Genomic DNA, 27,727 nt, shown 5'->3' on the forward strand with positions numbered 1-27,727 from the left:
CTTTGGCAACATAAGATGTAACTTATCATGCCAATAAAGCGATTTAAATTGTAAAAAAAAAAAATTGTAAAATTGTATCTCCCTGAGAGGGACTGAGAGACACCAGTCAGTGTACAGATATCTCCCTGAGAGAGAGGGACTGAGAGACACCGGTCAGTGTACAGATATCTCCCTGAGAGAGAGTGGGACTGAGAGACACCAGTCAGTGTACAGATATCTCCCTGAGAGAGAGGGGACTGAGAGACACCAGTCAGTGTACAGATATCTCCCTGAGAGAGAGGGACTGAGAGACACCAGTCAGTGTACAGATATCTCCCAAGCTATCCCTCTCAGGGTTAACTGGGCAAGGGATTGCCCATTTACAGAGGACTGGTTAATGTTTAATCTGGTTCTGATTTACTCACTCCCCACTTGTGGACGTCACTGGCTATTTCATCATTTATTGCCAATCCTTAATTGCCCTCGAGAAGGTTGTGGTGAACCGCCTTCTTGAGCTGCTGTAGTCGGTACGGTTTATGGTAGGGAGTTCCAGTATTCTGACCCTGCGACAATGAAGAAACGGCTGATATACTTCCAAGTCAGGATGGTGTGTGACTTGGAGGGGAACTTGGAGGTGGTGGTGTTCCCATGCGCCTGCTGCCCTTGTCCTTCTAGGTGGAAGAGGTCGCGAGTTTGGGAGGTTCTGCCGAAGAAGCCTTGGCGAGTTGCTGCAGTGCATCTTGTAGATGGCACACACTGCAGCCATGGTGCACCAGTGGTGGAGGGAGTGAATGTTTAAGGTGGTGGATGGGGGGCTGAGGGAGACAGGAGCCTCTCGGTCCCTGTGAGCGAGTGTCAGTGGGCACTGAGGAAGACAGGAGCCTCTCGGTCCCTGTGGGTGAGGGTCAGTGGGCACTGAGCGAGACAGGGGCCTCTCGGTCCCTGTGGACGAGGGTCAGTGGGTAATGAGGGAGACAGGAGCCTCTCGGTCCCTGTGGGTGAGGGTCAGTGGGTACTGAGGGAGACGGGAGCCTCTCGGTCCCTGTGGGTGAAGGTCAGTGGGCACTGAGGGAGATAGGAGCCTCTCGGTCCCTGTGGGTGCGGGTCAGTGGGTACAGAGGGAGACAGGAGCCTCTCGGTCCCTGTGGGCGAGGGTCAGTGGGTACAGAGGGAGACGGGAGCCTCTCGGTCCCTGTGGGCGAGGGTCAGTGGGTACTGAGGGAGACGGGAGCCTCTCAGTCCCTATGGGCGAGGGTCAGTGGGTACTGAGGGAGACAGGAGCCCCTCGGTCCCTGTCAGTGAGGGACAGTGGGTACTGAGGGAGACAGGAGCCTGTCGGTCCCTGTGGGTGAGAGTCAGTGGGTACTGAGGGAGACAGGTGCTTCTCAGTCCCTGTGGACGAGGGTCAGTGGGCACTGAGGGAGACAGGAGCCTGTCGGTCCCTGTGAGCGAGTGTCAGTGGGTACTGAGGGAGACAGGAGCCTCTCGGTCCCTGTGGGTGAGGGTCAGTGGGTACTGAGGGAGACGGGAGCCTCTCGGTCCCTGTGGACGAGGGTCAGTGGGCACTGAGGGAGACAGGAGCCTCTCGGTCCCTGTGAGCGAGGGTCAGTGGGCACTGAGGGAGACAGGGGCCTCTCGGTCCCTGTGGGCGAGGGTCAGTGGGTACTGAGGGAGACAGGAGCCTCTCGGTCCCTGTGGGTGAGGGTCAGTGGGTGAGGGTCAGTGGGTACTGAGGGAGACGGGAGCCTCTCGGTCCCTGTGGGTGAAGGTCAGTGGGCACTGAGGGAGACAGGAGCCTCTCAGTCTCTGTGGGTAAGGGTCAGTGGACAAAGGGAGGAACAGATGTGTCTCTGGACACTTGAGCTTTGATGTTCTTTAACATCTGGATACACAGGTTGAGGAGACTGAAGATGTCGCTGAATTGTCACCCTGAGCCCCTGGAGGTCAAAATTACTCGGCCGCAGGTTAAAGCGGTCCAAGGTGTGCCCCTGTGTGACTGGTCTGCAGACAACTGGGAGAAGGTGGATCTCTTCCAGGCGAAACCTGACGACCTACTCATCGCGACTTATCCCAAAGCAGGTGAGTGGCTCAGGGGAGAGGGCCGAGGCCCCACGGTACAGGGGAGAGGTCCCACGGTGCAGGACACCAGGGGAAGGGCTGAGGCCCCACGGTGCAGGGTAGAGGGCCGAAGCCCCACGGTGCAGGGGAGAGAGGGCCGATGCCCCACGGTACAGGGGAAGGGCCGAGGCCCCACGGTGCAGGGGAAGGGCCGAGGCCCCACGGTGCAGGGGAGAGAGGGCCGAGGCCCCACGGTGCAGGGGAGAGAGGGCCGAGGCCCCACGGTGCAGGGGAGAGAGGGCCGAGGCCCCACGGTGCAGGGGAGAGGGCCGAGGCCCCACGGTGCAGGGGAGAGGGCCGAGGCCCCACGGTGCAGGGGAGAGGGCCGAGGCCCCACGGTGCAAGGGAGAGGGCCGAGGCCCCACGGTGCAAGGGAGAGGGCCGAGGCCCCACGGTGCAGGGGAGAGGGCCGAGGCCCCACGGTGCAGGGGAGAGGGCCGAGGCCCCACGGTACAGGGGAGAGGTCCCACGGTGCAGGACACCAGGGGAAGGGCTGAAGCCCCACGGTGCAGGGTAGAGGGCCGAAGCCCCACGGTGCAGGGGAGAGGGCCGATGCCCCATGGTACAGGGGAAGGGCCGAGGCCCCACGGTGCAGGGGAGAGAGGGCCGAGGCCCCACGGTGCAGGGGAGAGGGCCGAGGCCCCACGGTGCAGGGGAAGGGCCGAGGCCCCACGGTGCAGGGGAGAGGGCCGAGGCCCCACGGTGCAAGGGAGAGGGCCGAGGCCCCACGGTGCAGGGGAGAGGGCCGAGGCCCCACGGTGCAGGGGAGAGGGCCGAGGCCCCACGGTGCAGGGGAAGGGCCGACGCCCCATGGTGCAGGGGAGAGGGCCGAGGCCCCACGGTGCAGGGGAGAGGGCCGAGGCCCCACGGTGCAGGGGAAGGGCTGAGGCCCCACGGTGCAGGGGAAGGGCTGAGGCCCCACGGTGCAGGGGAAGGGCCGAGGCCCCACGGTGCAGGGGAAGGGCCGAGGCCCCACGGTGCAGGGGAGAGGGCCGAGGCCCCAGGGGAGAGGGCCGAGGCCCCAGGGTGCAGGGGAGAGGTCCCACGGTGCTGGGCAGATGCCCCACGGTGCAGGGGAGAGAGCCGAGGCCCCACAGTGCAGGGGAAGGGCCGAGGCCCCACGGTGCAGGGGAGAGGGCCGAGGCCCCACGGTGCAGGAGAGAAGGACGAGGCTCCACGGTGCAGGGGAAGGGCCGAGGCCCCACGGTGCAGGGGAAGGGCCGAGGCCCCACCGTGCAGGGGAAGGGCTGAGGCCCCACGATGCAGGGGAAGGGCCGAGGCCCCACGGTGCAGGGGAGAGGGCCAAGGCCCCACAGTGCAGGGGAAGGGCTGAGGTCCCACGGTGAAGGGGAGAGGGCCAAGGCCCCACAGTGCAGGGGAAGGGCTGAGGTCCCACGGTGAAGGGGAGAGGGCCGAGGCCCCACGGTGCAGGAGAGAAGGACGAGGCCCCACGGTGCAGGGGAAGGGCCGAGGCCCCACGGTGCAGGGGAAGGGCCGAGGCCCCACAGTGCAGGGGAAGGGCTGAGGCCCCACGATGCAGGGGAAGGGCCGAGGCCCCATGGTACAGGGGAGAGGTACCACGGTGCAGGACCGAGGCCCCACGGTGCAGGGGAGAGAGCCGAGGCCCCACAGTGCAGGGGAGAGGGCCAAGACCCCACAGTGCAGGGGGAGAGGGTCGAGGCCATCAAGGTGCAGGGGAAAGGGCCGAGGCCCCACGGTGCAGGTGAGATGGTCGAGGCCCCAAAGTGCAGGGGAGAGGGCCGAGGCCTCACGGTGCAGGGGAAAGGACTGAGGTCCCATGGTGCAGGGGAAAGGCAGGGGCCCCACTGTGCAGGGGAGAGGGACGAGGCCCCACGGTGCAGGGACACCAGGGGAAGGGCTGAGGCCCCACGGTGCAGGGACACCAGGGGAAGGGCCGAGGCCCCACGGTGCAAGGACACCAGGGGAAGGGCCGAGGCCCCACGGTGCAGGACACCAGGGGAAGGGCCGAGGCCCCACGGTGCAGGACACCAGGGGGAAGGGCCGAGGCCCCACGGTGCAGGACACCAGGGGGAAGGGCCGAGGCCCCACGGTGCAGGACACCAGGGGGAAGGGCCGAGGCCCCACGGTGCAAGGACACCAGGGGAAGGGCCTGTGAGGAGCGGAGGGAGAATCAGTGTGAATTTGGTGACTTCTTGTTGCAGGTTTTTCTATTCTGCTCGAGACGGACCATCAGCCCCTCCCCAAACCAGAGTAATCTCTGCGACACATGGTGATATTTACTGGGTAACTGCGTTCTCTCTCTCTCTCTCTGTCTGTCTCTCTCTCTCTGTCTCTCTCTCTCTCTCTCTCTCTGTCTCTCTGAATCTCTCCCTCTTTCTCTCTCTCTCTTTCTCTCTCTCTGTCAATTCAATTCAATTCAATTCAATTCAAATCGCTTTATTGGCATGACAAGGTACATCTTATGTTGCCAAAGCATTGAAAAACATTCATGGTTGAACACAAAAATACAGATCTATCCATACAGTGTATAAACAGATATATCCCTGAGTGTATAAATATACATTCATATAATTTGTATATACTCTTTTCTTATATTTAGTGGTTGTCCCTCTGTTTATGGCAAGCTGTAACATAGTGTGCCGCTAAGGTTACACAATTTCTCTTTTCCCCTAGTAGGTATGGGAGTTTTTGGTCGGCATTCAAATTTCTGAATTCCGGGCATATTTTTGTGAATTTTGGGTAGAAATTCTCCCTTATGCCCTGATATTTTCCACAAGCTGTGAGGAAGTGCATCTCTGTCTCCACCACTCCCTGACTGCAGTGAGAGCATATCCTGTCCTCTCTTGGTAGCCGGGTCTGCCTGTGTCTGCCTTTTTCGATGGCCAGGTTATGTTCACTAAGTCTGTACATTGTCAAGGTTTTTCTGATTTTGCTATCCTTTACCCTGGTCAGGTAATCAGCCATGTTGTATTGTCTGTTTAGGGCCAAGTAGCAATTGAGTTTGCTTTGAGTTTTTGTTGTTTCTGCCCAATATGACAGATATTTTTCCTTTTGCTTAGCGTCTCTCTCTCTGTCTCTCTCTCTCTCTGTCCCTCTCTCTCTCCCTCTCTTCCCCATTGTGTCTCTCTCTCTTGTGATTTCTCTCTTTCTCTCCACAGGGACTACTTGGATGCAGGAGATTGTGGATCTCATCAATTGCCGCGGTGATGCGGAGGTGTGTAAACGAGCCTCCATCGATGAGAGGATCCCCTTCCTCGAATTATTTTCAGATGAGAGGCCATCTGGTGAGAGACGCCATCAAGTTAAACTGAAAAGTCAGCAGATATACTGCTCGTGGGGACCCATGCCCGGGGAGAGTCGGTGCCAGCGGGGACCAGTACCCCGGGGAGAGTCGGTGCCAGCGGGGACCAGTACCCCGGGGAGAGTCGGTGCCCGTGGGGCCCGTACCCCGGGGAGAGTTGGTGCCCGCGGGGACCTGTACCCCGGGGAGAGTCAGTGCCCGTGGGGACCCGTAACCTGGGGAGAGTCGGTGCCCGCAGGGACCCGTACCCCGGGGAGAGTAGGATCCCGTGGGGACCCGTACCCCGGGGACCCGTACCCTGGGGAGAGTCGGTGCCCGCGGGGACCCGTACCCCGGGGAGAGTCGGTGCCCACGGGGACCCGTACCCTGGGGAGAGTCGGTGCCCGCGGGGACCCGTTCCCCGGGGACAGTCGGTGCCCGTGAATACCCGTACCCCGGGGAGAGTCGGTGCCCGTGGGGACCCGTACACCGGGGACAGTCGGTGCCCGTGAATACCCGTACCCCGGGGAGAGTCGGTGCCCGTGGGGACCCGTACCCCGGGGAGAGTCGGTGCCAATGGGGACCCATTCCCCGGGGAGAGTCGGCGCCCGAGGTGACCCGTACCCCGGGGAGAGTCAGTGCCCGTGGGGACCCGTACCGCAGGGAGAGTCACAGCCCATGAGGACCCCTACCCCGGGGAGAGTTGGAGCCCGTGGGGACCCGTACCCCGGGGAGAGTCAGTGCCCGTGGGGACCCGTACCCTGGGGAAAGTCGGAGCCCATGGGGACCTGTACCCCGGAGAAAGTCGGAGCCCGTGGGGACCTGTACTCCCGGGAGAGCTGGTGCCCGTGGGGACACGTACCCCGGGGAGTATGGTGCCCATGGGGACCCATACCCCGGGGAGAGTCGGTGCCCGTGGGGACCTGTACCCCGGGGAGAGTTGGAGGGGCTATCAGATGTACAATGTGGAGCGGGGTTGAAAGAAGCCGAGAATGCTGGGAACTGATAAGGCCTCCATGTGATTTCAGGTCTTGAACTGATTGAGAAAATGCCATCTCCCAGGGTCATTAAAACCCACCTCCCGATCCAGCTCATCCCCAGATCATTCTGGGAGCAGGATTGCAAGGTACGGTACCCGAGAGACTCGGATTCTACCAGTCCCCCCGCCCTGTACACTCTTCATCCTCACCATTTTCAACTCCAGACTCATCGCACCATCTCCAACTCAAACCCATTCTTCCCCAGATCTTCCAAACTGTGGGTCTCCTCCCCTCCCTCAATCTCCAAACTGTGGGACTCCTCCCCTTCCTCAGTCTCCAAACTGTGGGACTCCTCCCCTCCCTCAGTCTCCAAACTGTGGGACTCCTCCCCTCCCTCAGTCTCCAAACTATGGGTCTCCTCCCCTCCCTCAATCTCCAAACTGTGGGACTCCTCCCCTCCCTCAGTCTCCAAACTGTGGGACTCCTCCCCTCCCTCAGTCTCCAAACTGTGGGTCTCCTCCCCTCCCTCAATCTCCAAACTGTGGGTCTCCTCCCCTCCCTCAATCTCCAAACTGTGGGACTCCTCCCCTTCCTCAGTCTCCAAACTGTGGGTCTCCTCCCCTCCCTCAATCTCCAAACTGTGGGACTCCTCCCCTCCCTCAGTCTCCAAACTGTGGGACTCCCTCCCCTCCCTCAGTCTCCAAACTGTGGGACTCCTCCCCTCCCTCAGTCTCCAAACTGTGGGACTTGCTCCCCTCCCTCAGTCTCCAAACTGTGGGACTCCTCCCCTCCCTCAGTCTCCAAACTGTGGGACTCCTCCCCTCCCTCAATCTCCAAACTGTGGGACTCGCTCCCCTCCCTCAGTCTCCAAGCTGTGGGACTCCTCCCCTCGCTCAGTCTCCAAACTGTGGGACTCCTCCCCTCCCTCAATCTCCAAACTGTGGGACTCCTCCCCTCCCTCAGTCTCCAAACTGTGGGACTCCTCCCCTCCCTCAATCTCCAAACTGTGGGACTCGCTCCCCTCCCTCAGTCTCCAAGCTGTGGGACTCCTCCCCTCGCTCAGTCTCCAAACTGTGGGACTCCTCCCCTCCCTCAATCTCCAAACTGTGGGACTCCTCCCCTTCCTCAGTCTCCAAACTGTGGGACTCCTCCCCTCCCTCAATCTCCAAACTGTGGGACTCCTCCCCTTCCTCAGTCTCCAAACTGTGGGACTCCTCCCCTCCCTCAATCTCCAAACTGTGGGTCTCCTCCCCTCCCTCAATCTCCAAGCTGTGGAACTCCTCCCCTCGCTCAGTCTCCAAACTGTGGGACTCCTCCCCTCCCTCAATCTCCAAACTGTGGGACTCCTCCCCTCCCTCAATCTCCAAACTGTGGGACTCCTCCCCTCCCTCAATCTCCAAACTGTGGGACTCCTCCCCTCCCTCAGTCTCCAAACTGTGGGACTCCTCCCCTCCCTCAGTCTCCAAACTGTGGGACTCCTCCCCTCCCTCAGTCTCCAAACTGTGGGTCTCCTCCCCTCCCTCAATCTCCAAACTGTGGGACTCCTCCCCTCGCTCAGTCTCCAAACTGTGGGACTCCTCCCCTCCCTCAATCTCCAAACTGTGGGACTCCTCCCCTCCCTCAGTCTCCAAACTGTGGGACTCCTCCCCTCCCTCAGTCTCCAAACTGTGGGTCTCCTCCCCTCCCTCAATCTCCAAACTGTGGGTCTCCTCCCCTCCCTCAGTCTCCAAACTGTGGGACTCCTCCCCTCCCTCAGTCTCCAAACTGTGGGACTCCTCCCCTCCCTCAGTCTCCAAGCTGTGGAACTCCTCCCCTCCCTCAGTCTCCAAACTGTGGGACTCCTCCCCTCCCTCAATCTCCAAACTGTGGGTCTCGCTCCCCTCCCTCAGTCTCCAAGCTGTGGAACTCCTCCCCTCCCTCAATCTCCAAACTGTGGGACTCGCTCCCCTCCCTCAGTCTCCAAACTGTGGGACTCCTCCCCTCCCTCAGTCTCCAAACTGTGGGACTCCTCCCCTCCCTCAATCTCCAAACTGTGGGTCTCGCTCCCCTCCCTCAGTCTCCAAACTGTGGGACTCCTCCCCTCCCTCAGTCTCCAAACTGTGGGACTCCTCCCCTCCCTCAGTCTCCAAACTGTGGGTCTCCTCCCCTCCCTCAATCTCCAAGCTGTGGAACTCCTCCCCTCCCTCAATCTCCAAACTGTGGGACTCCTCCCCTCCCTCAATCTCCAAACTGTGGGACTCCTCCCCTCCCTCAGTCTCCAAACTGTGTGAGACTGATGATTGTTTAATGGACATTTCTATCCTGTTTCCAGGTGATAGTGGTGGCTCGCAATGCCAAGGATAATCTAGTCTCCTACTTTCACTTCCATCGCATGTGCCAAACTATGCCCGAGCCTGGAACCTGGCAGGGATTTCTACTAAACTTCATGAATGGACAAGGTGAGATACAACCTCCAATCAGAAACGCTCACCAAACACTCCCAGGGCGGGTACAGCACGGGTTAGATACAGAGTAAAGCTCCCTCTACATTGTCCCATCAAACACTTCCAGGGCAGGTACAGCACGGGTTAGATACAGAGTAAAGCTCCCTCTGCACTGTCCCATCAAACACTCCCAGGGCAGGTACAGCACGGGTTAGATACAGAGTAAAGCTCCCTCTACACTGTCCCATCCAACACTCCCGGGGCAGGTACAGCACGGGTTAGATACAGAGTAAAGCTCCCTCTGCACTGTCCCATCAAACACTCCCAGGGCAGGTACAGCACGGGTTAGATACAGAGTAAAGCTCCCTCTACACTGTCCCATCAAACACTCCCAGGGCAGGTACAGCACGGGTTAGATACACAGTAAAGCCCCCTCCACACTGTCCCATCAAACACTCCCAGGGCAGGTACAGCACGGATTAGATACAGAGTAAAGCTCCCTCTACACTGTCCCATCAAACACTCCCAGGGCAGGTACAGCACACGGTTAGATACAGAGTAAAGCTCCCTCTACACTGTCCCTTCAAACACTCCCAGGGGAGGTACAGCACGGGTTAGATACAGAGTAAAGCTCCCTCCACATTGTCCCATCAAACACTCCCAGGGCAGGTACAGCACGGGTTAGATACAGAGGAAAGCTCCCTCTACACTGTCCCATCAAACACTCCCAGGGCAGGTACAGCACAGGTTAGATACAGACTAAAGCTCCCTCTGCACTGTCTCATCAAACACTCCCAGGGCAGGTACAGCACGGGGTTAGATACAGAGTAATACTCCCTCTACATTGTCCCATCAAACACTCCCAGGGCAGGTACAGCACGGGTTAGATACAGAGTAAAGCTCCCTCTACACTGTCCCATCAAACACTCCCAGGGCAGGTACAGCACGGGTTAGATACAGAGTAAAGCTCCCTCTACACTGTCCCATCAAACACTCCCAGGGCAGGTACAGCACGGGTTAGATACAGAGTAAAGCTCCCTCTGCAATGTCTCATCAAACACTCCCAGGGCAGGTACAGCACGGGTTAGATACAGAGTAAAGCTCCCTCTACACTGTCCCATCAAACACTCCCAGGGCAGGTACAGCACGGGTTAGATACAGAGTAAAGCTCCCTCTACACTGTCCCATCAAACACTCCCAGGGCAGGTACAGCACGGGGTTAGATACAGAGTAAAGCTCCCTCTACACTGCCCATCAAACACTCCCAGGGCAGGTACAGCACGGGTTAGATACAGAGTAAAGCTCCCTCTACACTGTCCCATCAAACACTCCCAGGGCAGGTACAGCACGGGTTAGATACAGAGTGAAGCTCCCTCTACACTATCCCATCAAACACTCCCAGGGCAGGTACAGCATGGGTTAGATACAGAGTAAAGCTCCCTCTACACTGTCCCATCAGCACTCCCAGGGCAGGTACAGCACGGGTTAGATACAGAGTAAAGCTCCCTCTACACTGTCCCATCAGCACTCCCAGGGCAGGTACAGCACGGGTTAGATACAGAGTAAAGCTCCCTCTACACTGTCCCATCAAACACTCCCAGGGCAGGTACAGCACGGGTTAGATACAGAGTAAAGCTCCCTCTACACTGTCCCATCAAACACTCCCAGGGCAGGTACAGCACGGGTTAGATACAGAGTAAAGCTCCCTCTACACTGTCCCATCAAACACTCCCAGGGCAGGTACAGCACGGGTTAGATACAGAGTAAAGCTCCCTCTACACTGTCGCATCAAACAGTCCCAGGGCAGGTACAGGTACAGCACGGGTTAGATACAGAGTGTAGTGGCGCTTCTTAGTTTCCAAACAGGCAGGCCACTGGGCTGTGGGGCTTTTAACAACGAGTAGACGCGTGTCGAAATAAAACGTTCCCAAACGTAGCTTTGTCTTTTAAACGGTTTACTATAACACTTAACAAACAGAATTACAAAGCAAACACGTATAAACGAACACGGTCAAAAACTGTACTGCTCCAAACCTCACAGCTTCTGCCTCTTTCACCACGTGCAGTTTAAACTGTAAGATGGCTGCACCCATGTGTGGCTTAGGGACTGTTCCATTGTGGCAAGAATGAAGGGGGTGTCGGACTATACTACTGGAGCAAGAAAATAGGGGGTTTCTTAATACAATAAGTCGTTCAGGTAAATTAACTGTATTATGCCATTTAGCCACTATTTTAAAGTATTTTCTTAAGCTTTTATGGCTCTTACATTCCGGCCCCTAATTGACTAGGCACATGAAGCATATCAATTACTCAAACATTAAGAGTCATAAACTAATGAGTTCAACATATTTACAATACAAGTGTCCACTTTTTTCTTTCGTTCAGGAGCTTTTCACGCTGCTTCTTGTAGCAGGCAGAGCTTTGTGATCGGCCTCTCCAGGGTACTGGTCTTGGTTTGCAAACAGACGCGACGAACGACGCCTCTGGAGTCTGGCATGGTCTTAATTATTTTTCCCATCAACCAAGAATTTCTAGGGGCTGAATCATCCACAATTAAGACAATGTCTCCGACGATGAAGTTCCTCTTTATTTTGGACCATTTTTAACGCTCCTGTAGCAGAGGTAAGTATTCTCTTGTCCATCTGGTCCAGAAGAGGTCTAACTCTTTACGCATCACCTGGTCAACTTTAACTGCAACAACCGCTGCCGTCAATTCCAGTCTCGGGATGGCGACCTGCTTCAGCGGAGCCACCCTGGATTTTCCCATGAGGAAGGCACAATGTTTCTGGCCCTGTGGATTTGTCAGCAAGAGGTAGGTAGCCGTGCCATAGCCGTCCTCACTGGCGTCCGAGAAATGATGTAGTTGAGCCGTCTTTGTAACTCCAAAACTCGCGGGCTTGATGCATCTACTGACGTTGAAGCTAGAAAGTTGTTGCAAATCTGTCAGCCATCTGTGCCATCTCTGAGCTTGACCTTCTGGGATATCTTCATCCCATCCTCTCTTGTCTCTACACAGCTCTCGTAGCATCAGCTTCACCGGCAGAATGAGTGGTGCCAGGAATCCAAGAGGGTCGTAGATGGAACTGACCACGGAGAGGATCCCTCGTCTTGTGGATGGTCTTTCGTTCACCATTATCCTGAAGTTGAACGTGTCTGACTCGATGCACCATTGTACACCAAGAGCTCTCTCGATAGGAAGGACATCGTGGCTCAGGTCCAGATCTTTGACTTCAGTGGCTCTTTCCTTTTCTGGGATAGAAGCTAGAACTGCTCTGCTGTTGCTTATCCACTTAGTCAGATGGAATCCTCCATTCGAACACAGAGTTCTAAGGTCTCTTGACAGTGCGATGGCATCGTCTTCTGTTGACACGGACTTCAGACAGTCATCGACATAAAAGTTTCTGAAGATTGTCTCCACAGCCTCGGATGGTGCTTTGCCCTTGCCATCTTCTGCAGTTTTTCTGAGAGCGTAGCTTGCACAGCTGGGAGATGATGTGGCTCCAAACAGGTGTACGGCCATTCTACATTCCACCATCGCTTCACTAACGTCGCCATCTGGCCACCAAAGGAAACGCAGAAGATCAGCATCTTCGTCAGGGATTCTGACTTGGTAGAACATTGATTCTATGTCTGCCATCATGGCAACGAGCTCTTGTCTAAACCTAGTCAAGACGCCAATGAGGGTATTAGTAAGATCAGGACCTTGAAGCAGCTGGTCATTCAATGAAGTTCCTCTGAATGAGGCGGCGCAGTCAAACACTACACGGATCTTTTTCTTCTTTGGGTGATACACCCCGTGATGAGGAATGTACCAGACCCTTCCATCGTCTCTGTTCAACTGTTCTTCGGGCACTTTTACAGCATAGCCTTTCGCTATGATGTTTCTCATGAAGTCTTTGTAGTCTTCGTGAAAGTCGGGGTTCTTGTTCAGCTTTCTCTTTAGACTGATGGCGCGTTGCTCTGCTATGCAGCGATTGTTCGGCATCTTCGCGGTCTGTCTTCTCAGTGGCAAACCAATGTGATAGTGGCCATCAATGAACTGTGTAGACCTTGTCATCAAACCCATGAACTGATGGTCTTCTTGTGACATCTCTGTCTTTTCCTCACAGCTGCGTTCTGAGAAGTCTGCGTTGAACTGCTGTATCAACAGTTCTTCAATGCTTGCGATAGAGATGCGATTAACTGTGACGTTTTGTCGTTCCTCCTTGTTTGACTTGTGGCCATCATCTCTCCTTACCGGTCCATTGATTACCCATCCAAGGGCTGTCCTGACGGCGTAGGGTCCGTCATCCTTGCTGTTTATCACCTGCCATGGCTCCATAGTTTTGTAGGCATTGGTTCCAATTAATAGGCCAATTTCTACTTCAATGTATGGGAGACGCACCTTTTCTAGGTAGGGCCATCTATCCACATCCTTCTGCAGGGCTAGGTTCCCCATTCTAACAGGAATCTCCCTCTGTGTGAAAACATTAGGCAGGTCTATGAAGTCCTTCTCTTCAAGTCCACACACTTCTAGGTCTGACAGGATATAACTTTGCATTGACTTCTCATGACCCATGGTGCGTAATAGGATTTCTGTTCTTCTGCCTCTAACGTTCAGCTGTCGCATGAGTGATTCTGTGCCGAACGTTGCTGAACTACCTGGATCCATGAAGGCGTAAGTCTCCACAACCTTCTCACTCCTCTTAGACTTGATCCTTACTGGTACGATGGCAAGAATACAGTCACTGTCACCGGCCCCAGTGAGTCCACAAGTCTCTGGTTCTAGCGACACCAGAGCACTTGAAACAACCTTCTCGTCGGTATTGTTTTCTTCACTCTTCTTAGAGACTTGTTCTTCTTTATGGATATGCAGCAGACTGGGATGTTTCCGAGTGCACTCTCTGCATGTTGTTCTTTGCTTACAGTTTCTACTCAGGTGCCCCTGAGAGAGACATCCAAAACATAGGCCGTTGTACTTCAGGAATTCGATTCTGTCCTTATGTGGCTGTGCTTTGATGTCGCTGCAGAAATCCAATGTATGATTCTTCTGGCAGAATAAGCATGGCTTCTGAAAGGCATTAGCAGGCGTCACTGTGCTGCTCTTTTTGGGAGATGAGTTCTGAGGCCTTTCTTCCTCGGCCTGAGTGATGATAGTTGCAAAGCTGCTTCCCCTGGAACCACCTTTCCTGAGAGTCTTTGATTCAGCAGGCTTGGCTTTCACTCTTCCATCGGTGGTCGGGCTGACATCCTGGATGTTTCCAAACAATGGGTCCCTAGCAATTTTAGCCTGTTTGTCTATGAAATTCACTAAGTCTGCAAACCTGGCTCTACTTTTCCGTCTCTCCATTATCTCAAAGGCTGTTCTTCTCCATTGTTCTCTCATCCTGTAAGGAAGCTTAGAGATGACGATTCTCATAGTCGTCGGATTGTCCATCTCTTCCATGAATTCAACATCCTCCATGGTGTTGCGACATCCTATGAGGAAGAGAACATATGCGTTCAATGCCTCTCCGTCTTCCGATCTGATCTGTGGCCACTTGGTAGCCTTTTCGATATATGCAGTGGCTATCTTCAGCTCGTTACCATAGTGCTCCTGCAGCAACTTCCTGGCTTCTATGTATCCCCGGTCCGGTCTCATGTGTTCACAGCTTCTGACCAGGTCTTGTGGTTTACCACTGGTGTACTGTCCCAGGTAGTACAACTTATCACTGCTGCTCTCTGTCTTGGAGTCAATGGCTTGTTCAAAGGATCTGATGAAGGGCTTATACTTGAGTGGGTCGCCTTGGAACACTGGTATGTCTCTTTGAGGGAGTCGAAACAGATTCTGTTGTTTTACAAGCATCTCTGTAATTTCGTTCTGACGTTGCATCACTCGGTATAGGCTTCTCCCTGTGTCTTCAGGCCTCTGGTGGTCATCAGCAGGGTCTAGTCTAGACCATCTGACGTCTGGGGTAGCATCACGTGCTCCTGTTAGTGGAGAGGCCACTCTTCCACGCTGTAATGCCGGGGAATTGCTTTCGGGCTCTGTTGTAACTCTTGAAGGTGCCCTGGATCCAACTCTATGTGGCAACGTTGACTGGCAGTGGCTCCCGCCATCCCGTGAGCCTTCATAATCTTCGTACGCACTCAACCTGGCATCTGAGACCTCGATAGCTGTTTTCATCTCCAGCCGTTCTTTCTTTGCCTGCACCTGGGCCCGCTGGGCCTGCAGTTGGGCCTGTTGGACCCGCAGTTGGGCCTCTTGGACCCGCAGTTGGGCCTCTTGGACCCGCAGTTGGGCCTCTTCCCGTTCAAGAGCTTGCTTCTCATCTAAAGATGCTGCGCGCGCCATCAGCGCCGCCCGTTCAGCCTCCGCTCTCATGCGTCGCGCCGAGCTTGTGGTAGAAGCGACTGACCTGCGTCCAGAAACAGAGCTACCTTCTTTTCGATTTTTGCTCGGTCTGGCGGAAGTCTCTGAAATGCTATCGTCTGGTCCGACTTCATCGTCAACCTTATCTTTCTCTGCTGTATCAGCATCTTGACGAATTTTTAACATCCACTGCTCCGTGGCCTTGATATAGTCCTTAATACTGGTTGATTTAAGATCAAACCAGTTGTGCTGATCAGCGTTTCCCTCTTCTTCAGGCAGAAGTGCTAATACATCTTCATTGAGTACATTAAACTCTTCATGCAGCTTGGAGAAATCGTAATACATCATGTCTTCAGCTTTCTTAATATTAGCATTATCTTCCATGAGACGATCAATTATCTTCATTTTTCCAGTTATCTGAGCTAATTTAGCCTTCCTTGCACCTATGCTTCTATGGAACTTCTCTTCCATTGCCTTTGGGGTGAGCTTTATTTCCCTCTTTTGGCCAGCAATCCTTCTGGCTGGGGGAAGCTCCTGGCTCCGTAAGGCCTCGGCCATTTTACCCGCAGCTCTTATTTAGCTTCTCAACAGAATGAACAAAGCAAGTAACAGTCACTGTACCTTCGCTTTCTTAAATTGTCGTCTGGCTCCGTGACCATTCATGTATACGTTCGCCGACGATTCCGTCCCTTCCTTCTTAGGGAGCTAGTTTTTGACTAATGTAGTGGCGCTTCTTAGTTTCCAAACAGGCAGGCCACTGGGCTGTGGGGCTTTTAACAACGAGTAGACGCGTGTCGAAATAAAACGTTCCCAAACGTAGCTTTGTCTTTTAAACGGTTTACTATAACACTTAACAAACAGAATTACAAAGCAAACACGTATAAACGAACACGGTCAAAAACTGTACTGCTCCAAACCTCACAGCTTCTGCCTCTTTCACCACGTGCAGTTTAAACTGTAAAATGGCTGCACCCATGTGTGGCTTAGGGCCTGTTCCATTGTGGCAAGAATGAAGGGGGTGTCGGACTATACTACTGGAGCAAGAAAATAGGGGGTTTCTTAATACAATAAGTCGTTCAGGTAAATTAACTGTATTATGCCATTTAGCCACTATTTTAAAGTATTTTCTTAAGCTTTTATGGCTCTTACACAGAGTAAAGCTCCCTCTACACTGACCCATCAAACACTCCCAGGGCAGGTACAGCACGGGTTAGATACAGAGTAAAGCTCCCTCTACACTGACCCATCAAACACTCCCAGGGCAGGTACAGCACGGGTTAGATACAGAGTAAAGCTCCCTCTACACTGACCCATCAAACACTCCCAGGGCAGGTACAGCGCGGGTTAGATGCAGAGTAAAGCTCCCTCTACACTGTCCCATCAAAAACTCCCAGGGCAGGTGTAGCACGGGTTAGATGCAGAGTAAAGCTCCCTCTACACTGACCCATCAAACACTCCCAGGGCAGGTACAGCGCGGTTTAGATACAGAGTAAAGCTCCCTCTACGCTGTCCCATCAAACACTCCCACGGCAGGTACAGCACGGGTTAGATACAGAGTAAAGCTCGCTCTACACTGACCCATCAAACACTCCCAAGGCAGGTACAGCACGGGTTAGATACAGAGTAAAGCTCCCTCTACACTGTCCCATCAAACACTCCCAGGGCAGGTGTAGCGCGGTTTAGATACAGAGTAAAGCTCCCTCTACACTGTCCTATCAAACACTCCCAGGGCAGGTACAGCACGGGTTAGATACAAAGTAAAGCTCCCTCTACACTGTCTCATCAAACACTCCCAGGGCAGGTACAGCACGGGTTAGATACAGAGTAAATCTCCCTCTACACTGTCCCATCAAACACTCCCAGGGCAGGTACAGCATGGGTTAGATACAAAGTAATGCTCTCTCTACACTGTCCCATCAAACACTCCCAGGGCAGGTACAGCACGGGTTAGATACAGAGTAAAGCTTCCTCTACTTTGCTCCAGTTTAGCGTCTGATCCAATCCCAGCGATCCTGGAGTCTGGAAGCACGGAGAAGCACGCTGGGATCTTACTCTGTATGAACTTTCTCGGTTTCAGTGGCCTGGGGTTCCTGGTACGATCACGTGAAGGGATGGTGGGAAGCGAAGGATGAACGTCGGATTCTCTACCTCTTCTATGAAGACATGAAGGAGGTAATGGAGGAGTGTGGCACAGAACGCTAAGGCGGACGTGTGTCGGGGGGTAGGACACAGAGTGAATTCAGGATAGAGAGAGAGGGAGAGACAGAGGGACAGAGAGACAGCGAGAGAGAGAGAGAGAGAGAGAAAGACAGAGAGAGAGAGAGACAGAGGGACGGAGAGACACAGAGAGGGACAGAGACAGAGAGAGAGGGGGACAGATAGACAGAGAGGCAGAGAGAGAGAGATAGACAGAGACACTGAGAGAGGGACAGAAAAAGAGAGAGGGAGAGGGAGAGCAGGAGAGAGAGACAGAAAGAGAGAGAGAGACAGAAAGAGAGAGAGAGACAGAGAGAGAGAGAGAGAGAGACAGAGAGAGAGAGACAGTGAGAGAGAGATGGTCCAAGGCGAATCTAATGTTGATATTCTCACCCTAGAACCCCAGGCGGGAGATTCTGAAGGTGGTGAAGTTCATGGACAAGGTTCTGGAAGAGGACATCATCGAGAAGGTGGTTGAACTTTCCTCCTTCAGTGTGATGAAGGGCAACCCGATGACCAACTACTCCACCCTCCCAAAGGCCATCTTCGTTCACAGCATCTCCAGCTTCATGAGGAAGGGTAGGTTCGAAGGGTCAACAGCGAGAGGGCGGAGGGGTCAGGGGCTGAACTTTCACCTGCTGAGACCTGGGGGTCAAGTCCAGCCCCAGACAGAGGGGACGAAGGGCTCCTCTCTCTGTGAGGCGGGAGTGGGGGGGCAAACTGGGTGGGGCAGTGGGTAAGACACTGAGCTTTCACCCTTCTGGGACCTGGTCTCTGAGCTCTCCTGGGGCCCAGGGTACCAGGGGTTTCCCAGTAGCCCGGGACTAGCCCGTGTTACCCGACCCCTCAACTGCACACGTGTCCGGTTTGGGGGCCATAGATTCATAAATTGAAAAGCGAAAATACATAACAAGTGGCCTGGAGGGAAGTCCTGAGCCCCCCCACCACCACACTAACACACACACACAGAGCAGGAGAGGCCCAGGCTCCATTCCCGGCCTGTGCGGAGTGAGCCGCGGGGGGGGGCAGCGAGCCTCATTTTCCCTCAGTGCCCCTGGGTGGGGGGGGGGGCGGCGGAGGAGCTCCACATCAGCCAGGGTTCCTGCTCCGGGCCTCGATCTGGAGAATCCTGACGGATAGCGTGCGGGAGTTGAGCAACTGGACTTCAACCATCCAGCTCTTTCTGATCTAGACTAATGACTTGGACTTGGGAACTCAGGGCATAAGTTCAGGTGATACGAAACTCTGAAATATTGTAAACAGTGAGGAGGACAGTAACAGGCTTCAGGAGGACACACAGACTGACTGGTGAAATGGGCAGACACACGGCAGATGCAGTTTAATGCAGAGAAGTGTGAAGTGATACATTTTGGTAGGAAGAATGTGGAGAGGCAATATAAACTAAACGGTACAATTTTTAATGTGGGTGCAGCAACAGAGAGGCCTGTACGTACACAAATCTTTGAAGGTGGCAGGGCAGGTTGAGAAAGCAGTTAAAAAGCATATGGGATCCTAGGCATAGATTACAAAAAGCAAGGGAGTTATTGATAAATCTTTCCAAATCTCTGGTTGGGCCACAACTGGAGTCTTGTGTCCAATTCTGGGCACCGCACTTTAGGAAGGATGTCAGGGCCTTGGAGAGGGTGCAGAGGAGATTGACCAGAATTGTACCAGGGATGAGGGACTTCAGTGCTGTGGAGAGACTGGAGAAGCTGGGATTGTTCTCCTTAGAGCAGAGAAGGTTAAGGGGAGATTGACCAGAATGGTACCAAGGAATGAGGGACTTCAGTGATGTGGAGAGACTGGAGAAGCTGGGGTTGTTCTCCTTAGAGCAGAGAAGGTTAAGGGAGAGATTGACCAGAATGGTGCCAAGGAATGAGGGACTTCAGTGATGTGGAGAGACTGGAGAAGCTGGGGTTGTTCTCCTTAGAGCAGAGAAGGTTAAGGGGAGATTGACCAGAATGGTACCAGGGATGAGGGACTTCAGTGATGTGGAGAGACTGGAGAAGCTGGGGTTGTTCTCCTTAGAGCAGAGAAGGTTAAGGGGAGATTGACCAGAATGTTACCAGGGATGAGGGACTTCAGTGATGTGGAGAGACTGGAGAAGCTGGGGTTGTTCTCCTTAGAGCAGAGAAGGTTAAGGGAGAGATTGACCAGAATGGTACCAAGGGATGAGGGACTTCAGTGATGTGGAGAGACTGGAGAAGCTGGGGTTGTTCTCCTTAGAGCAGAGAAGGTTAAGGGAGAGATTGACCAGAATGGTACCAAGGGATGAGGGACTTCAGTGATGTGGAGAGACTGGAGAAGCTGGGGTTGTTCTCCTTACAGCAGAGAAGGTTAAGGGGAGATTGACCAGAATTGTACCAGGGATGAGGGACTTCAGTGATGTGGAGAGACTGGAGAAGCTGGGATTGTTCTCCTTACAGCAGAGAAGGTTAAGGGGAGATTGACCAGAATTGTACCAGGGATGAGGGACTTCAGTGATGTGGAGAGACTGGAGAAGCTGGGATTGTTCTCCTTACAGCAGAGAAGGTTAAGGGGAGATTGACCAGAATGGTACCAGGGATGAGGGACTTCAGTGATGTGGAGAGACTGGAGAAGCTGGGGTTGTTCTCCTTAGAGCAGAGAAGGTTAAGGGAGAGATTGACCAGAATGGTACCAGGGATGAGGGACTTCAGTGATGTGGAGGGACTGGAGAAGCTGGGGTTGTTCTCCTTAGAACAGAGAAGGTTAACGGAGAGATTGACCAGAATGGTACCAGGGATGAGGAACTTCAGTGATGTGGAGAGACTGGAGAAGCTGGGGTTGTTCTCCTTAGAGCAGAGAAGGTTAAGGGAGAGATTGACCAGAATGGTACCAAGGAATGAGGGACTTCAGTGATGTGGAGAGACTGGAGAAGCTGGGATTGTTCTCCTTAGAGCAGAGAAGGTTAAGGGAGAGATTGACCAGAATGGTACCAAGGGATGAGGGACTTCAGTGATGTGGAGAGACTGGAGAAGCTGGGATTGTTCTCCTTAGAGCAGAGAAGGTTAAGGGAGAGATTGACCAGAATGGTACCAAGGAATGAGGGACTTCAGTGATGTGGAGAGACTGGAGAAGCTGGGATTGTTCTCCTTACAGCAGAGAAGGTTAAGGGGAGATTGACCAGAATGGTACCAAGGGATGAGGGACTTCAGTGATGTGGTGAGACTGGAGAAGCTGGGATTGTTCTCCTTAGAGCAGAGAAGGTTAAGGGAGAGATTGACCAGAATGGTACCAGGGATGAGGGACTTCAGTGATGTGGAGAGACTGGAGAAGCTGGGGTTGTTCTCCTTAGAGCAGAGAAGGTTAAGGGGAGATTGACCAGAATGGTACCAAGGAATGAGGGACTTCAGTGATGTGGAGAGACTGGAGAAGCTGGGATTGTTCTCCTTAGAGCAGAGAAGGTTAAGGGAGAGATTGACCAGAATGGTACCAAGGGATGAGGGACTTCAGTGATGTGGAGAGACTGGAGAAGCTGGGATTGTTCTCCTTAGAGCAGAGAAGGTTAAGGGAGAGATTGACCAGAATGGTACCAAGGAATGAGGGACTTCAGTGATGTGGAGAGACTGGAGAAGCTGGGGTTGTTCTCCTTAGAGCAGAGAAGGTTAAGGGGAGATTGACCAGAATGGTACCAGGGATGAGGGACTTCAGTGATGTGGAGAGACTGGAGAAGCTGGGGTTGTTCTCCTTAGAGCAGAGAAGGTTAAGGGGAGATTGACCAGAATGGTACCGGGGATGAGGGACTTCAGTGATGCGGAGAGACTGGAGAAGCTGGGGTTGTTCTCCTTGGAGCAGAGAAGGTTAAGGGGAGATTTAATCGAGGTGTTCAAAATCTTGCAAGGTTTCGATAGAGTAAATAAGGAGAAACTGTTTCCAGTGGCAGGAGGGTCGGTAACCAGAGGACACAGATTTAAGGTATTTGGCAAAAGAACCAGAGGGGGAGATGAGGAGAATGTTTTTACGCAGCGAGTTGTTGTGATCTGGAATGCGCTGCCTGAAAGGGCGGTGGAAGCAGATTCAATAGTAACTTTCAAAAGAGGAATTGGAGAAACACTTGAAGGGGAATTATTGACAGGGATATGGGGAAAGAGCAGAGGGGAGTGGGAATAATTGGAGAGCTCGACCAAAGAGACGGCACGGGCATGATGGGCCGAATGGCCTCCTTCAGTGCTGTATCATTGTAGAACACACTGGGCCCTTCAACAACAACAATAACTTGCATTTATATAGCGCATTTATCGTAGTAAAATGTCCCAAGACGACACAAAGCTGGGTGGGCGTGTGTGCTGTGAGGAGGATGCCGAGAAACTCCAGTATGATTTGGACAGGTTGGGTGATTGGGCAGATGCAGTATAATGTGGATAAATGTGAGGTCATCCACTTTGGTGGCAAAAACAGGAAGGCAGATTATTATCTGAACGGCAATGGATTGGGAGAAGGGGAAGTGCAACGAGACCTGAGGTGTCCTTGTGCACCAGTTGCTGAAGGTAAGCATGCAGGTGCAGCAGGCGGTTAAGAAGGCAAATGTTATGTTGGCCTTCGTAGCGAGAGGGTTTGAGTACAGGAACAAGGATGTCTTGCTGCAGTTGTACAGGGCCTTGGTGAGACCACACCTTGAGTATTGTGTGCAGTTTTGGTCACCTTATCTGAGGATGTTCTTGCCATGGAGAGAGTGCAGTGAAGATTCACCAGATTGATACCTGGGATGGCAGGAATGACGTATGAGGAGAGATTGGGTCGATTAGTCTTATATTCGCTAGAGTTTAGAAGAATGAGAGGGGATCTCATTGAAACTTATAAAATTCTAACAGGACTAGACAGACAAGATGCAGGAAGGATGTTCCCGATGGTCGGGGAGTCCAGAACCAGGGGTCACAGTCTAAGGATAAGGGGTAAGCCATTTAGGACTGAGATGAGGAGGAATTTCTTCACCCAGAGAGTGGTGAACCTGTGGAATTCTCTACCACAGAGGGCAGTTGAGGTCAATTCATTAAATATATTCAAGAAGGAGTTGGATATATTTCTTAAGGCTAAAGGTATCAAGGGATATGGGGAGAAAGCAGGGACAGGGTACTGAATTTGGATGATCAGCCATGATCTCATTGAATGGCGGAGCAGGCTCGAGGGGCCGAATGGCCGACTCCTGCTCCTAGTTTCTATGTTTCTATGCTTCACAGGAGCGACATCAATAAAAACATTTTTGACACAGAGCCGTAGAAGGAGATATTCGGGACAGGTGATCAAAAGCATGGTCAAAGAGGTCGGTTTTAAGCAGTATCGTAAAGGAGGATAGAGAGGCGGAGCGGTTTAGGGAGGGAATTCCAGAGCTCGGGGCCCAGGCGGCTGAAGCCACGGCCGCCAATGGTGGAGCGACGGAAATCAGGAGATGCTCAAGAGGCCAGAATTGGAGGAGCGCAGAGATCTCGGGGGGGGGGGGGTTGTAGGGCTGGAGGAGGTTACAGAGATAGGGAGGGGGGGGCGAGGGCCGTGGAGGGATTTGAAATCAAGGATGAGAATTTTGAAATCCAAATGCTGCTTAATCGGGAGCCAATGTAGGTCAGCGAGCACAGGGGTGATGGGCGAACGGGACTTGGTGCGAGTTAGGACACGGGCAGCAGAGTTTTGGATGACCTCAAGTTTACGTAGGGTAGAAAGTGGGAGGCCAGCCAGGAGTGCGTTGGAATAGTCAAGTCTAGAGGTAACAAAGGCATGGATGAGGGTTTCAGCAGCGGATGAGCTGAGGCAAAGGCGGAGGCGGGCGATGTTACAGAGGTGGAAATAGGCGGTCTTTGTTATGCTGCGGATATGTGGTCGGAAGCTCATTTCAGGGTCCAATATGACACCAAGGTTGTGAACAGTGTGGTTCAGCCTCAGACAGATGTTAGGGAGAGGGATGGAGTCGGTGGCTCGGGAACGGAGTTTGTGGTGGGGGCCGGAAACAATGGCTTCGGTCTTCCCAATATTAAATTGGAGAAAATTTCTGCTCATCCAGAACTGGATGTCGGACAAGCAGTCTGACAATTTAGAGACCGTGGAGGGGTCGAGAGAGGTGGTGCTGAGGTAGAGCTGGGTGTCGTCAGCGTACATGTGGAAACTGACGCTGTGTTTTCAGATGATGTCGCCAAGGGGCAGCATTTAGATGAGAAATAGGAGGGGGGCCAAGGATCGATCCTTAGGGAACACCAGAGGTAACGATGCGGGAGCGGGAAGAGAAGCCGTTGCAGGTGATTCTCTGGCTGCGATGAGATAGATAAGAATGGAACCAGGCGCGTGCAGTCCCACCCAGCTGGACGACGGTGGAGAGGCGATGGAGGAGGATGGAGTGGTCAACCGTGTCAAAGGCCGCAGCCAAGTCAAGAAGGACGAGGAGGGATAGTTTACCTTTGTCACAGTCACAAAGGATGTCATTTGTGACTTTGATGAGAGATGTTTCGGTACTGTGACGAGGCGGAAACATGGAATTGCGGGAAAGATGGGCACGGATTTGGGAGGCGCCAACACATTCAAGGACTTTGGAGAGGAAAGGGAGGTTGGAGATGGGGAGGTAGTTTCCAAGGACGGAGGTGTCAAGGGTTGTTTTTTTGAGGAGAGGGGTGATTTCAACTTCCCCAATATTAATTGGGATAGTCAGAGTGTGAAAGTCTTAGAGGGTGCAGAATTCTTAAAGTGCATCCAGGAGAGCTTTTTGAGCCAACATGTAGAAAGTCCTACAAGAGAGGGGGCGGTACTGGACCTAATTCTAGGGAATGTAGCCGGGCAGGTGGTGGAAGTATCTGTAGGAGAGCATTTTGGCAATAGTGACCATAATTCGGTGAGATTTAAGGTGGTCATGGAAAAAGACAAAGACGGCCCGGAAATAAGGGTTCTAAATTGGGGGAAGGCCGATTTTAATAAGATAAGGCAGGATCTGGCCAAAGTGGACTGGGAGCAGCTACTTATAGGAAAATCCACATCAAAACAGTGGGAGGCTTTCAGAAGGGAAATAGAGAGAGTACAACGCCAACATGTTCCTGTAAAGGTCAAGGGTGGGACCAACAAGCAAAGGGAACCTTGGATGACAAGGGATATACAAAAATGCATTAGGAAAAAAAGGGGGGCTTTTGGCAGTTACAAAAGACAAAAGACGGAGGACGGAGGAAGCCCTAGAGGAGTATAAAAGGTGCAGGGGCATACTTAAAAAGGAAATTAGGAGGGCGAGGAGGGGCCATGAAATAACACTGGCGAGCAAAATAAAGGAAAATCCTAAGATGTTTTATAAGTATATTAAGGGCAAGACGATAACCAGGGAAAGGGTAGGGCCCATTAGGGACCAAAGTGGCAAGCTGTGTGTAGAGCCAGATGAAGTAGGTGGGGTTTTAAATGAATTTTTTGCCTCTGTGTTCACTATGGAGAAAGACGATGTAGACATAGAAGTCGGGCAAGGGGACTGTGACATACTTGAACATATTAGCATCGAGAGGGAGGAGGTACTAGCGGTTTTAGCAGGCCAAAAAGTGGATAAATCCCCAGGCCCGGACGAGATGTATCCCAGGCTGTTGTGTGAGGCAAAGGAGGAGATTGCAGGGGCTCTGACACAAATTTTCAGAACCTCTCTGGCCACAGGGGATGTACCAGAGGACTGGAGAACAGCTAACGTAGTACCATTATTCAAGAAGGGTAGCAGGGATAAACCAGGGAATTACAGGCCAGTGAGCCTAACATCTGTGGTAGGGAAATTATTGGAAAAAATTCTGAGGGACAAAATTAGTCTCCACTTGGAGAGGCAAGGATTAATCGGGGATAGCCAACATGGCTTTGTCAAGGGTAAATCATGTCTGACCAATCTGATTGAATTTTTTGAGGGGGTGACTAGGTGTGTGGATGAGGGAAATGCTGTGGATGTGGTTTACATGGACTTCAGTAAAGCTTTTGACAAAGTCCCGCATAGGAGACTGGTCAAGAAGGTAAGAGCCCATGGGATCCAGGGGGCCTTGGTGCGTTGGATCCTAAACTGGCTGAGTGGCAGGAGGCAGAGGGTGATGGTCGAAGGTTGCTTTTGTGACTGGAAGCCTGTGTCCAGTGGGGTACCTCAGGGATCGGTGCTGGGTCCCTTGCTGTTTGTGATCTACATTAATGATTTGGATGAGAATGTAAAGGGTATGATCAGTAAGTTCGCGGATGACACGAAAATTGGTGGGGTGGTAAATTGCGAGGAGGAAAGCCTCAGGCTACAGGACGATATTAACGGGTTGGTCAGATGGGCGGAAAAGTGGCAAATGAAATTTAACCCAGAAAAGTGCGAGGTGATGCATTTTGGACGGACAAATAAGGCAAGGGAATACACAATGAGTGGTAGGACCCTAGGAAGTACAGAGGGTCAGAGGGACCTTGGTGTACATGTACATAGATCCCTGAAGGCAGCGGAACAGGTAGATAAGGTGGTTAAAAAGGCATATGGGATACTTGCCTTCATTAGCAGAGGCATAGAATATAAGAGCAGGGAGGTTATGATGGAGCTGTACAAAACGCTGGTGAGGCCACAGCTGGAGTACTGTGTGCAGTTCTGGTCGCCTCACTATAGGAAGGATGTGATTGCTTTGGAGAGGGTGCAGAGAAGATTCACCAGGATGTTACCTGGGATGGAGCGCCTCAGCTATGAAGAAAGACTAAACAGGCTGGGGTTGTTTTCCTTGGAGCAAAGGAGGCTGAGGGGGGACCTGGTTGAGGTGTACAAAATGATGAGGGGCATAGATAGGGTAGATAAAGAGGAACTTTTCCCCTTAGTAGGGGGGTCAATAACAAGGGGGCATAGATTCAGGGTAAGGAGCAGGAGATTTAGAGGGGATTTGAGGAGGAACTTTTTCACCCAGAGCGTGGTTGGAAGCTGGAACTCAATTCCTGAAAGGGTGGTAGAGGCAGGAACCCTCACAACATTCAAGAAGCATTTGGATGAGCACTTGAAATGCCATTGCATACAAGGCTATGGACCAAATGCTGGAAAATGGGATTAGACTGGACAGGGATTGATGGACAGCGCAGACACGATGGGCCGAAGGGCCTCTTTCTGCGCTGTAAAACTCTATGACTCTATGACTATGACGGCAGATTTGAGGGAAAGGGGGACAGTACCTGAAGAGGGAGAACCATTAACAATGTCAGATAACATGGGAGACAGTTTGGTGGGAAGAGGGTGGAGGGAGCAGGAAGTGGGTCTCATGGACAAGATGACCGCGGAGAGGTCGTGAAGGGAGAAAGATGTGAGTTCAGGGTTAGGGCAAGGGGGAACCTTACAGGAAGTTTGGCCCAGTGAGCTAGAGGAAGGAAGGGAGGTGGCAGAGGCAACTGAACGGACGGACTGAATCTTAGAGACACAGAAATCCATGAGCTTCTCACACACTCTTGGATGAAAGTGATCCTGCTCAAGGGAACCCCCCGTTCGTCCGCCCGCCCGCCTGCTAGACAGTGTCGCGACCCATGGAGTTTGTTACGCCCCCCACTGTCCCTGGGAGACTGACCATTCCGGTCAGGGTCAGAGTTCGAGGGGAACAATCCCCCGAGGGAGGGGAGGGGGAAAGGGATCCGCTCACCCCCACAGTCATTGCACTTACCCCCGATCTGTACTTACGGTGTCTCTCTCTCTCTCTGTCTCTCTCTCTCTGTCTGTCTCTCTCTCTGTCTCTCGCTCTCGCTCTCCCTGTCTCTCTGTCTCTCTCTCTCTGTCTCTCTCTCTCTCTCTGTCTGTCTCTCTCTGTCCCTCTCTCTCTCTGTCTCTCTCTCTCTCTCTCTCTCTCTGTCTCTCTCTCTCTCTGTCCCTCTCTCTGTCTCTCTCTCTCTCTCTCTCTCTCTCTCACTCTCTCTCTCTGTCTGACCTTCACTCTCACACTCTCTGTTTCTCAGGTGAGGTAGGAGACTGGAAGAACCATTTAACCGTGACACAGAATGAAGCTTTCGATGAAGAATACGAGAAGCAGATGGGACACAGCTCGCTGAAGTTTCGGGATGTTATGTGAAGCCTCTGAGCAACGAAAAAAATTGAAAAATCAAAATTAAACTTCATTAATAATTAAACAAAACCATGGACTCAGGTTATTTACAATCAACTCTGTTCCACCGTTACAAGAGACTGAGAGACACCGGTCAGTGTACAGATATCTCCCTGAGAGAGAGGGACTGAGAGACACCAGTCAGTGTACAGATATCTCCCTGAGAGAGAGCGGACTGAGAGACACCAGTCAGTGTACAGATATCTCCCTGAGAGAGAGGGGACTGAGAGACACCAGTCAGTGTACAGATATCTCCCTGAGAGAGAGGGACTGAGAGACACCAGTCAGTGTACAGATATCTCCCTGAGAGAGAGCGGACTGAGAGACACCAGTCAGTGTACAGATATCTCCCTGAGAGAGAGGGACTGAGAGACACCGGTCAGCGTACAGATATC

General features: G+C 53.0%; 1 protein-coding gene across 2 annotated transcripts; it reads left to right on the forward strand.

Annotated features, from left to right (window-relative positions):
- Positions 1-441: 441 nt before the first annotated feature.
- LOC147094566 (sulfotransferase 1C2-like) lies at positions 442-27,362 on the forward strand. 2 transcript variants are annotated; one of them, XM_085974401.1, is made up of 8 exons: positions 442-518; positions 1,874-2,058; positions 5,238-5,363; positions 6,388-6,485; positions 8,651-8,777; positions 17,171-17,265; positions 17,688-17,868; positions 27,187-27,362. In XM_085974401.1, exons 2-8 carry the CDS (start codon positions 1,890-1,892, stop codon positions 27,297-27,299), a joined length of 909 nt encoding a protein of 302 aa, XP_085830527.1. In that variant the 5' UTR covers positions 442-518; positions 1,874-1,889; the 3' UTR covers positions 27,300-27,362. The 2 variants fall into 2 exon arrangements, with proteins under 2 accessions (XP_085830527.1, XP_085830528.1); XM_085974402.1 differs by lacking the exon at positions 442-518 and adding an exon at positions 4,281-4,362 and having other exon boundaries at positions 1,971-2,058.
- The last annotated feature ends 365 nt before the right edge of the window (positions 27,363-27,727 follow it).

The sequence above is a fragment of the Somniosus microcephalus genome, unplaced genomic scaffold (assembly GCF_052327205.1).
Source record: "Somniosus microcephalus isolate GS21.2 unplaced genomic scaffold, FLI_Smic_1.0 unresolved_chr1, whole genome shotgun sequence".
NCBI lineage: Eukaryota > Metazoa > Chordata > Chondrichthyes > Squaliformes > Somniosidae > Somniosus > Somniosus microcephalus.

What these genes read in the sequence shown, in the direction of transcription:
- LOC147094566 (XM_085974401.1), top strand. Translation starts at nt 1,890, where the DNA reads ATGTCGCTGAATTGTCACCCTGAGCCCCTGGAGGTCAAAATTACTCGG. An exon ending in CGCGACTTATCCCAAAGCAG is followed by an intron (nt 2,059 to 5,237) that starts GTGAGTGGCTCA and finishes TTCTCTCCACAG; the next exon opens with GGACTACTTGGATGCAGGAG. An exon ending in TCTATGAAGACATGAAGGAG is followed by an intron (nt 17,266 to 17,687) that starts GTAATGGAGGAG and finishes TTCTCACCCTAG; the next exon opens with AACCCCAGGCGGGAGATTCT.